At 53.7% G+C, this 12144-nt stretch overlaps 1 protein-coding gene across 1 annotated transcript in view; it reads left to right on the top strand.

The window, feature by feature from the left end:
• LOC144728639 (unconventional myosin-Ib-like) overlaps window positions 1-12144 on the top strand; it is a 79107-nt gene that overhangs the window by 15289 nt on the left and 51674 nt on the right. The window contains exon 3 of the mRNA XM_078608208.1: window positions 981-1096. Coding sequence (XP_078464334.1) covers window positions 981-1096 — 116 coding nt within the window. The remainder of the gene's footprint in view (window positions 1-980; window positions 1097-12144) is intronic.

Here is a 12144-nt window from a genome sequence, read left to right as displayed (position 1 = left end):
ACATAACAGAGGCTGACTGTATTGGGTGGTGGCGGGTTTAACGACACATATTTAGGTGATCTTCCCTCCAAAAATTAACCCCTTTAATGGATAATATTGTTCGCAAAAGCCTACCTGTAGAACCAATTTTAGCACAGTTGGAAGATCTGTTGAGAGTAATTTAACATCTCTACATCCCATTACTAAGCAAAGAATTGAAGCATGGAGTTACTGAAAGGTTACAAGTCAGGTTTACTGGGCGAAATCGTGGATCTTTTTTCCCTGCTCACAAGGACATGGGAGGAGTTCATTGATGTCAATTGTGGCCATGCAACCAAAACTATGGACCATACAGTAAACACCACTCTATTCTACACTCCTTTTATGGAGGTGGAATAGCAAAATTACAAAAAAAACTCTCTCCTGAAGCCCCTCTCGTGGCTAGCAGACCTCGACATTTATCTCTTGAACTTAATGTCATACGCAGGAAGAGAATTGAGGCTGTCGAGGTCTTGCGAGCTGTATGGTATTGGTTGCCACTGTTGGTGTCACATGAGACCGTGGGTCCGATTTTAGTGTTGGCAGAACACTCCCTGCTCTGGCAATTTTTTTTATGGGAACGAAACAAAAAAATCTGTCAAATTTGTGGAAAGTAGATGTTGTACTCATTTTCTGCCAGGTATTCGTAGAAGCTGTCTTTCCACCAATGCAGTGCACCAGTCAGTCCGTTGATGTGTACATTTTATACATTAAGAAAACGTTCGATAACACTCATTGTTCGCACAAGCAAAACACACCACGTTTTGTTTATTCAACGTCACCATGCTATGAATGCTTTTATTTAGAGTTGTTAAAGATAACAGCATTTCACCTCTGGTGGTGGGTAGCGAGGGAGGGCATATGTGTAAACTGTCCCGGCACGTGGCTACGTCCAGGGGAGAGGGTCACAGAGGTCAAATGATGAGGATTCACGATGGCACGGTGCCTTGTTGAATTTCCAGACATACATCGGGGGCGTGGTGATCTCCATGAACCCCTACAAGGCGCTGCCGATCTACACGTCCGAGAAGGTGGAGGAATACCGCAACCGCAACTTCTACGAGCTGAGCCCCCACATGTGAGTTTCACTGACGTTGTCCTCCGAGGGTTGTCGTTGTGGGTGTGATCATGCTCAGTAGTGAAGGTGGTGCAGTGCATTGTCACAGCAAAACAATCCCCTTCCTCCTCGTGGTGCCGGACAGGCAACGCTGTCGTGGGCAGTGCTGTGGGGGGAGGGCCAATTCCGATTGGCCTTTCCCCTCATGGGGTTTGTGACCACCACAGCGGCCTAATGGAGGCCCTGGACGGGTGCGAGGGGCTGGTAACCTTCAATTAATTACCGCTAAACCACGACGGAAAATTTGTATTAATAAGATTGTGCCGGAGGCCCCAGGGGGACAGGCGTCTATGACGTCTCCTGGCCAAACCCCATTTGGCAGAACCAGGAGACTGAATCCTTACCCTCGGGGCTCCTCCAGAAACAACAAAAAACCACTACGTGTGGCCACGTGGAATGTTCGAACGCTCACTGCGGAGGAGAGGCTGCCACTCCTCTGTCGGGAGCTGGACCGGTACCGTCTGGATCTCTGTGGTATTTAGGAGGTCCGGTAGACCGGCTGTGGCTCCTGCCACCATGAGGGGTGGACAGTCCTCTTCTCGGGGCAGGAGACTGCCAAACAACAGGGAGTGGCTCTTCTTCTGAACAAAAGAATGAAGGGGGCGTGGGAGCGTGGCGGTGAGGTGTGGGAAGCTGTAAGCCCCAGGCTACTTTGGGCTTGCCTTCCTATCACTCAGAGGTGAGGAGTGGTTGTCATGGTTACTTATGCCCCCACTGAAGACGAACATACATGGAGGGATGCAGGCAAGGCCGATGCGTCAGATGCCTTCTATGACCTCCTGTCACAGGTGCTAGCTAAAGTGGCCCCTCGGGATAGAGTCATCTTATTGGGTGACTTCAATGCCCAAGTTGGTCATGATGCTGGCACCTGGTCTGGAGTGATTGGAAGGCATGTGCCAGATCAGCTCAATAATAACGGTAGGAGGCTGCTAGATTTTTGTGCAGCCCATGGGCTTGTAATTACCAACACACTGTTCCGACATCGGCGCATCCACACAACATCATGGATGCATTCCGGGTCCAAGCAAGAACATTTGCTGGACTACATAGTGACGGAACAGTGGATGCGGGCCTATGTTCTTGACACCAGGACCTACCATGGAGTTGATCTCCCCACTGACCATCGACTTGCCATCTGTAAGATGCGCCTGCCTTTATTCCACTCCAGTGGTGGGTGTACACCCAGGACCCCATTCAAACCCTTAGTCTCAGCTAGCTGATGAAAGTTGCAAGCGAGAATTTAATAATCGCTTGCGGCTGGGGTTGGCATCGTCCCCCACTCCCCCTGATGTCGAGGAGAAATGGGCAAGATATAGGACTGTGGCTCATGCAGCTGCAATGGCTGCTATGGGTACACAGTCCAGACCTCCCCAGAGACCCTGGCTGACAGAGTAGGTGTTCAAGCTAGCTGAAAAAAAGCGATAGGCCCACTCTCATTGTCCCACACTCAGCTTCCCACTTCTAGCCCCGCCTATTTCCCCCCCTGCCTCACTTCTTCTCCCCCTAGCGCTCACGCAGCCCCCCGTCCCCCTGCTCCACCCCCCTCTCTCCCCCCCTTGCCCCTCCCCCCTTTCTTACCTATATAACCTCTTGCCACGGCAGCTCTCTCGCCTCCTTCAGCATTTTTCTTGCTGTAGTTGTTCCACCTGATGAAGATTGCTTGTGTTGTGATCGAAACGTCGTGATTTGTTTTATTTTTATTTCTACCTACGTGACTTTACCGAAAGAACCAAAGAGCATGTTAGTATGCCGATGATCTGGTAATTGCTGCTCACTCAGAGGAGGATTTGAAGGCGCTGCTGCTGAACCTGGAGCTTGCCACTAAGAGGTGGGGCCTTACCATCAGCCCCTCAAAACTAAGCACCTGCCTGGGTATTTTGTACCATCGGATACTCCACCCCCACAACTCCCAATTGGTGATGGGGCAGTTGTGGAGAGAGTGGAGAGTTTCCCATACCTGGGCAGTGTGCTCATGACCGGCTCCGGTTTAACAGCAGAGGTATCACTCCGAATCAGTCGAGCGGCATTATCTTTTCATCGGTTGCGTAACGCTGTGTGGAAGCTACCTGGTCTGTCGCTCCGCACGAAGCTTCAGGTCTTCTCGGCCACAGTCATTCCCTCCCTTCTCTACGCTTGTGAAACGTGGACCCCCTAATGAAACATCTTCGCCAGTTAGAAACATTTAGGCTGGCCTGCCTACGATCCATCCTAGGTTTAACCAGGCTGGATTGTGTGAGGAGCTCACAAATCCTTGAAAGAGCTGCATTGGCTGGGCCATGTAGCCAGCATGCCCAGTCACCGCATGCCTAAACAGCTTTTGTTCGGCCGGATTGAGGGGGCTAAACGGGCTCGGCACGGGCTAGAGAAGAGATGGAGTGATGTGGTACAGGAGGATGTGGAGCTGAGTGGACTTGCCGATGACTGGTACCAGCGGTGTCAAGATCGGCCTCTGTGGAGGAGGCTCGTGCAGAACGCTACTGGGCAGTTGGAGGCAGTCGCCCTCCAACAACAACGGAGAGCGGAGGAGCGACACTCACAATAACGAGCGGAGCGCCGGGTGGCTAAAGCACAGCAAGTTGGCACAGTAGGGGGCACAGGTGGTGTATCAGCCAGTTGTCTCAGTCAGTCGACCTGTGGCATCTGGGTCTGCCCTGTGACCTCCTGCTAGTGGGCGTTCGACACTTCACGTGGCCTCAAAGTGCACATAGCCTGGCACAAGCGTCGTGGTGACGTCACCGCCACTTAGTGGCGAATGGCGGTTGTTGTTGTCACAGCGTCTGGGCCGTGGTTGCCCAGCCCTCGGTGCCTATGGGATCAGCGTTAGTAAACATTTCTATTTATTTCACTTATCATATAAATCATCATTAGCACCAGCGCCGACAGTAACCTGGGTCAATCCACTGCTGGATGAAAGCCTCCCCATCCTGTCATGTAATAATTAACTGAGCACCTGTAAACGAGATGATATTAATACTGAAGCTTAATACTCTAATGCTGCTTTGATTTTTTGGTGATTGTAATTGTGAGTAGAGTACTGTATTTGCGCATTTCTGGATAAAGTCGATTGTTTGGGAAAAAAATCCCCAAGCACACGAAGAAATAACACTCAATTCTGTACGAAAGTACTTCAGCAGTTTATTTTCTGCATTCATTTCCACAGGTCACTTTTACAGGTACTGAGTGTGTCTCAGCCATAAGCACATTTGCTTGATCCACACATTCCAGCTCCAAAGCTCTTGTCATTACAGTTGAGCATTTCGATTTAAGAAAACTAATTCTGACTGTTATAATTGAGCTATTTACCAATTAGTTGCTACTTTCTCTCTCACTAACGTGACCGAGTGATTTTCCTTTTATTGGTTACCAACTTTTAATTCCAACTCGACATTTGGGCCTTGGGCTATGGGTTTGGATCATGGCCGCTGTGGATATAAACAGACTTCTTCACTGTGCTTTGACACAAAGCATCACGATTAATTTCCCTTGTTTCACCTGAAGATCATGGAGAGAATTTCTCCGAAACTTTAGACTCATTAAAGTAAACAAATTAGGTTGTTCCATGACCCTCACGTTGCTTATATAGCAATTCGGTCAATGATGTAATGTGGTAGTAGAAGACATGTAGGCAAGGCCTCAACAAACCTGATATGGAGCAACACTCATGCAGCAAAAAAACCCAACTTGGTCTTCCTCTGCGGCATCGTTTGGCAGGAATGTCATGAGGAAGCTTGCTAAGTGAAGTTTCTGTTTCACAGTAGTTTTGGACATGAGCTTAGCATTATTGTCAAACGCCAACGATAATACGGCACGACTGTATACCTGTTTGCACCCAAAGCTTTGACAGCCACCCTTTTCAAACACGTACTTTTTCCCCTTGCATCACAGCGCAAGTCAGGTCAGCACATTTACCAGCCCAGCAACTGAACGTTTTAATCACCGGTTTGAAACACAGACAGAGGTTGTGAATACAAAAAGGATTAAAATAAAGTCGTATTTCAGTTGGCTAGTCGACTGTGTGACTTATCTGCCTCGTGAGACCAAAGAACATATGCTTGAAAGTTAAGGAGGATGTTTTTGTTTGTGGTTGTTGCACCCTCAGTTCATGTTGGTGATTGCCACAGATAGCAGATTAAGGGCTGCTGTGTTACAGGACAAAACATTCTCGCAAATACGAAGGACCAAGTGATGTTGCTCATCTGGGCTATACATCCAGCTCTGTACTGTACAGCAATCCCCTCACTCATTAATTTCCCTTGAGAAACGTTGTCCATACCTATAGACTTACACTTACTTTGCAGTGCCTTGTCAATCCAACTTGGGATGAAGTCCTCCCCATGCTGTCAGTCCTGGGTTTTTTCTTTTTTTTACCATGCTTCACCAGTTTGGGAAGGGCAGGATCAGTTCAGATATCGCCCAAAACTCATGTTATCCGTGGCCGAGAGTCAAACTCGGGTAACAAAGTTAATAGCACACTTACTGGAGGTTCGGATCGAACAAGAGTTGCGTGATGTGTGCATGTGCCTCCGGTATAAATAGTTTGTGATGAAATATAGGTGTGCCTTTCGTATGGGCGATTAAGATCGTCGTGCACTTTTCAAATTCCTTCCGTTACTCAGTCCTGAAGCACAATTAAATTGCAACCCCACTGCCACCGAGTGCGCAGTTAAACACGGCCAGGAACGACAACCACTGTGAAAGAACAAAAAAACCCAAATGTGTCTGAACTCACTTGGTGTGAACAAGAACGGAATCGGTTCGGTTAGTCCTTCCTTGCTGTCGTTGCTGCTGCTGCAGATGATTTTGTGGGGAGCCCCAATTACCAAATTCCCATGGTCCTGGACCCAAATAACCAGGACAGGTCTCTTATGCAAGTGCCCATCTCATCTGTGAACGCTTTTTAAGCGGTATTCTTTCTCCGAAGCTTTGGTCGTTGTGTAATATCGTTGAGGACTCTTGGACGCCGGGGTTGAGGCACACGTATTTATTCCGCAACAGTTGTCACAACCGCGGACATACAATACTGGAGGGGGTATCGGCCCCCTCACCCGGCTAGCTGGGAATACACTGCTAGCTATCTCTGACCTACCTCCTAGTCCTCCACTAACGGGCTAGGGGAGGCTGTCTGGCCCGACACTGGTAAGTTGGGCTACGGTACCCGGAGTCCCAGAGCACTAGCTCTGGTTCTCGGGACCACGCCGCTGGCTCGGTCCTGCGCGGCCCTGACAAGGGCGGCATCCCAGGGGAGTCCAGGGCTCTAGCTAGACGATCTTCGGTCTTCACTGGTTTAGCTTTAACATTCTGCCCCGAGCCCTCTGACACATCCCCCTTTATACTCCACCCCCGCTGAGGGGTGGGGCCCCGGGCTGCCTGGTGCGGACGTCGTTGAGAGCACCCCCCCCGTGCACTCACGTAGCCCCGCCCACTGTGTTTGTTTCCCATAAGCTGCCAGGCATAACGGCTCTCTCTCTAACACCCCTACATCACCCCCCCCCCCCCGCATAGCTTGCAGCCGTCCCGGCTGCCAACATACAAAAAAAACGACAATAAAAGCGCATTTACCCCCTGACCGCGCGTGTGCCTCACTATTTTTCAACAATAACAAGAACAACACAACAAGAACGCAACAGCAAGAAGAGAAAACAACCCGACGCACCCCCCCGATTAAATACGAATTCCGTAAAAACAGTCTATACACAATTTGCAGGGAACCCACCACACACACAACACGCAATGAACACAACCTATGTACACATCTTCCGGCCTCACAACAGTCTGCGCATTTTAGCGCGTGTCCGTGCAGCGGGCCCCTCACACGGGGTAACCCCGGGTGGTGGACCGTCAGGTGGCAACTGTCCGTCTCGGAGTGAGTCCTCATCCAACGCCGCGTGACCCTTGGCATCCCCAGGAGGGGTGATCGGGCGTGAGCCCGTCATTCCTGATGCACCTGGAGGTGGCACAGCCGGCAAGGCATTAGGTGAGCGCGACGGAGACGGACCCAGTGAGTCGGTCGACCCCCCACATGTTTGGCCACGCGTGTGTGAAGTGGGGATGTGTACCGCAACGAAGGGTTTTAATCTAGAGGGGTGGACGAACCACCGCCGCTTCCCCCATTTGATGCGCACGCACTGCGGTCGCAAAACCTCGACCACCTCCACAGGGCCCCGCCACGGCCGCACCAGCTTAGAGGAGGTTGCGAGTGGCACCTGGGGACAATGCAGCCATGCCTTGTCCCCCGGCTTCCACTGCAGCATGTGCGCCCGACCCAGTCTGAGCCGCTCATTCCCGTGCCTCTGTCAATTTGGCCAAATTAAATTTTGCATGGTCAGCCAATTTAGTTTTTCCCTTAGGCGCGGGGATCTGCAGCTGGGAACGAACAGGCGGGTCAGGTTCGCGGCCGTACATGAGGTAGAAGGGTGAAAATCCCGTAGCTGCGTGGGGGGCCATCCGGTACGCCGCCAATACCCCTTAAATTTGCAAGTCCCAATCGGTCTGTGAGTCCGACACCTGCTGTGACAACATTGACACGATGGTCCGATGCAGACGCTCGACCATCCCGTCAGTCTGCGGGTGATATGGGGAGGTACGAATTTTCTTCGTGCCCAGGAGCTCACAGACTTCTTTGAGCAATTTACCGGAAAAAATTTTGCCCTGGTCGGTCAGCAGCCGCTCCGGAGCACCTTTGTCCAGGACATAACCCTGAACAAAGGCCTCCACGATGGCTGCTGCCGACTGGTTGGCAAGGGGCCAGGCCATAGGCCAGCGTGTAAAATACTCCACACCAGTTAAAAAATATCTATTGCCCCTGGGTGTGGCGGGGAATGGGCCCAAAATATCCAGTGCGACGAGTTCGTTAACTCTGGACACTTTCATTGACTGCAAGGGTGGGTTAGACACACGTGCTGGCGGTTTTCGTTGCGCGCACCGAGGGCATGACCCCAGTAAATCCCCGACATCCTTCATCATGCCTGGCCAAAAATAATCGAGTTGGAGTAAGGCGAGGGTCTTTTGGGTCCCCAGGTGTAGGAGGCGCTCATGTGCGGCCCACACCGCCTTGCCCCGCAACCCCGAAGGGACCACCAGCCGATGTCGATGGGATTTTCCGTCCCAGTGCATCAGCAGACCATGCACCAATTCCCATGCGTCGGCATCACCCCTGCCCTGCCCAGCACAGCCGACGCGACGACGCAACTCGAGGAGAGAGGTATCCTCCATCTGGAGGCGCCCCCATTCATTGACGGGCATCCCCAACAGGGAATCTTTTCCCTGTTGTGCGATTGAATTTGGAACCAATGTTTCGTCGTGGCCGGCGGCCGCCAGGACCGGAACCGGTATGTCCCCTGCTGGCCTGCAACGTCCCGACCCCAGGAGGCATGCACATTCGGAGGTGGTTGGCATGCGCGACAGAGCGTCAGCATTTGTGTGGCGAACGCCCTTACGGTAGGTGGTTTCAAAATCAAAATCCTGGAGGATCTCCAACCATCGGGACAATTGTCCCGATGGCTGTTGAACTCGCAGGGCGTACTGCAGTGCCGCATGATCTGTGCGGACGGTGAAATGCCGACCGTACAGATATGGGCAATACTGTTGGATGAAATAGACAATTGCCAACAGTTCCCGACGGGTGACACAATATCTTTGCTCCGCCGGAGACAACACCCGACTGCCGTACGCAACCACCCGTTCCACGCCGTCAACCACCTGGGAAAGCACGCCCCCAATACCTGTGTTGCTCGCATCGGTGTCGAGCAAAAAAGGCTTAGAAAAATCGGGGTAACTCAAGGGAGGAGCTTTTACCAGGGCATCCCGAAGGGAGCAGAAAGCAGCCTCCTCCTCCTGACCCCAGTGGAACCGAACCCCTTTTGATGTTAAAGCGTGTAGGGGTTTCGCAATCGTCGTAAAATCTGTGACGAAATGTCGGTAATACGACGCGAAGCCAATAAAACTCCTGACCTCTTCCACCGAGGTGGGAGTCGGCCAGGAGCTGACGCACTGCGTTTTGGCGGGATCGGTAGCAATACCTGAGCGCCCCACGATGTGTCCCAAATAACGCACCGAATCGCGTAACAGATGACATTTTTGGGGTTTGAATTTCAAATTAGCAGCCCGCATCTTTAGGAAAACCGCCCGCAACCTCTGGAGATGTTCGTCAAAAGTTTTACTAAAGACGATAACGTCATCCAAATAAATCAGGCACGAATCCCATTGCAATCCAGCCAAAACCAATTCCATCAAACGCTGGAAAGTTGCCGGCGCTGAGTGGAGTCCCATCGGCAACCGGTTGAATTGGAACAGGCCGTGCGGTGTACGGAAAGCAGTTTTAGGCTTTGAATCATCGTCCAGAGGAAGCTGCCAGAATCCCGAAAGTAAATCCAATGTGGAGAAGAATCGCGCTCCCGCCAAGGCGTCCAGCGATTCGTCCATCCGTGGGAGCGGGTATGCGTCGGCAACCGAAATTTTGTTAAGGCGCCGAAAATCAACGCAAAACTGCAACGAGCCGTCCTGCTTTTTAACCAGGACGATCGGCGCTCCCCAAGGGCTGGTGGAAGGAGAAATGATGTCGGCGGCTAACATGTCATCAATAGCCGATTTGACATGGTCCTTTTCGGCGGGACTTAACCGAAACGGATTCTGGCGTATTGGCGCGCTGTCACCTGTATCAATATGGTGACGCAGCAGATGAGTGCAACCCAAATCGTATTTGTCCCGACTGAAAACGTCGGAAAATTCCCGCAGTAGCGTTTTAAGCTGTTGACGCTCTGAATTTGACAGGTCTGTCGATCCCGCACAAAGCGCCTCGAGCCACCCTTCATCACTGTCCGAATGTGGTCGCGGCGCAGGGACAGCACTCACGTGATTCGCGACGGGTTCCTCACAGGGCACCGGCGTCGCGTGAGCAAGCACGGTCCCCTGCAGGACCACCACCGTCTGCGAGCCCACATTGAGGACCGCGATGAAGGGGTCTCCGTCCCCTCTTACTATGGTCTGGGCCGGAAGTAAATGAGGTCCACTAACCCCGGCCCTAGATGGCCCCAGCAGAACCCCTTGGGCCCCAATGCCCTTAGCGAAGGGCTGCCGAAGTTTCAAAGGAACCAACATTTGTGCCCCCGGAGGAACGCGCACCGTTCTATCTACAAACGCCGGCACCGTTGCGAACGCCGTCCGACTCGTACCGGGGGATGGCAGAAACGCCATGCGTCGGCCCGACGGGAGCTCAATGCATCCCTGGTCGATTAATATCCTAATCGGCATTTTGGCCAGGAGGTCCGTCCCCAGCAGGCACGGAACCGCCAGCGAGGAGGAAACAAAAATCGGCCCAGACAATTTAATATCCCCGATACAAATTAGGGCTCGAATCTGTCCGATGATGCCAAGTGAGCCCCCGTTAGCAGCAAAGAATGGCACGTTAACAGGCATCAAAGGACGGCTCTTGGCAGGGAGAATATTGTAAATTAACTCCGAAATAATGGTCGCCGATGCTCCCGTATCGACCAGGATGCGCACCTCGACCCCGTCGATGTGCCCCACAACGGCCGACGACCCCGACGACGCGGCAACAACACGATGGGCCAACACGGACCACTGGCTGGGTTCAATCTGAGTACCCAGAGTGGTGCGTGTTGGTGCGATGGTGCGCGATATTGGCCCCCCAATCGGTGCGGTTAATGAGTGTGTGGCGGGTGTGTGCGTGGGCCAAACATGTGAGGTGCCGCGACTCGCCGGGTTATGATGATGGAGCTTGGGAAGAGGGCCGGCGTCCCGTCGAGGTGTCGTCCCACGCTGCCAAGGAGAGCGGCACCCCGAGGCGACATGGCCCCGGATACCACAGTTGTAGCAGCGCGGGAGCGCTGGTGACGACGACGGATGATCGGGATGGCTCGAGCCGCCCCGGTCCGCCCGTACTCCCGCTCCCTGCCGCCGTTGATGGTCGATGGCGCAGATCTCCTCCGCCGGGAGGGTGGCTGCGGCCACGGTACGCCCGCTCGCCGCCTTGCTGGCCTTGCGTCGTTGCGCGAGCAGGTTTGCGTGGAGGAGTCGTGCTGCTTGGAGGGAGCACATCTCCGCGTCGTCCTGTGCGACGATGACGATCTCCAAGTCGTCCGCCAGCAGGAGTATCTTCTCTGTAACCATGGCGTCGACACCTTCGTTGTCCATCCGTGGAAAGGCCGCCTTTGCCAGTGCCAGGAGGCTTGTGCGGTACGCCAGAGGCGACTCCTTTGCCCCCCGCTTGCGATCGTAGAAGAGTTGGCGACAGTCTGACGGCGGACCATAAACTGCAGCCAGCACCTGCATCGCCGTCTGCAGCGTAGAGCGCCTCTCCTTCAGTGCCGATGTTAAAGTGGCGAGGGCGTCGCTGTCGAGGAGTGCTGGCAGCGTGCGGAGAGCCTCGGCGTCCGTCCACTTCGCCATCTCCTGGTGAGCGAGGAAGCGCCGCTGGAAGCCGCCCCAGTCGCCTTCCTCGCCCACAAATTCTTTGAGTGGAGGCAGTCGCTGATGTAGCGCAGCGGCTGCTGCAGAAGGTCGCCCTTCCTCGTCCCCCTCACCCGGCTCTGCTTCGGCGCGCACGACCGATGGCATCGCCGGTCGCACCCGTGGTGACGTCCCGTCCGTTGGCGATGACGCGGCAGGTACTGTATGCCTGTCGTTGGACGCGATGCTCAGGCCGGCCACGCCCTCAACTGCAGCTGCGGTGATGGCGGGATTTTCAAATTGGAGTTCCGCCGAAATGGCGGGAAGGCGCTGTGGTCGTCGGCTTTCGTCGCCCCGTGGCGGTCCAGCAGCCCCCAGCTGAGTGATGTGGTCCAGCATGCTGGCAGCGGCGTGCAGCAGCTCCATCAGCTTGGCGTGCGCCTGCCTCAGCCCCTCTGCCGACACCTCTCCACCCTCCTGTTGCTGCGGCGTAGCCGTATCTGGCCCCGACTGCTCCGTGCTCTCTTCACCCGTCCCGGGCTCTCCGACTGCAGCGGTGTCCTCCGCCCCCGGTATCCTGACCCGAGCTGACCGGCGCTTGT

This window comes from Lampetra planeri, chromosome 2 (genome assembly GCF_965212315.1).
Source record: "Lampetra planeri chromosome 2, kcLamPlan1.2.h2, whole genome shotgun sequence".
Lineage (NCBI taxonomy): Eukaryota > Metazoa > Chordata > Hyperoartia > Petromyzontiformes > Petromyzontidae > Lampetra > Lampetra planeri.
Note: the sequence above shows the minus strand (reverse complement) of the source record. Positions and strands in the feature narration are given on the sequence as shown.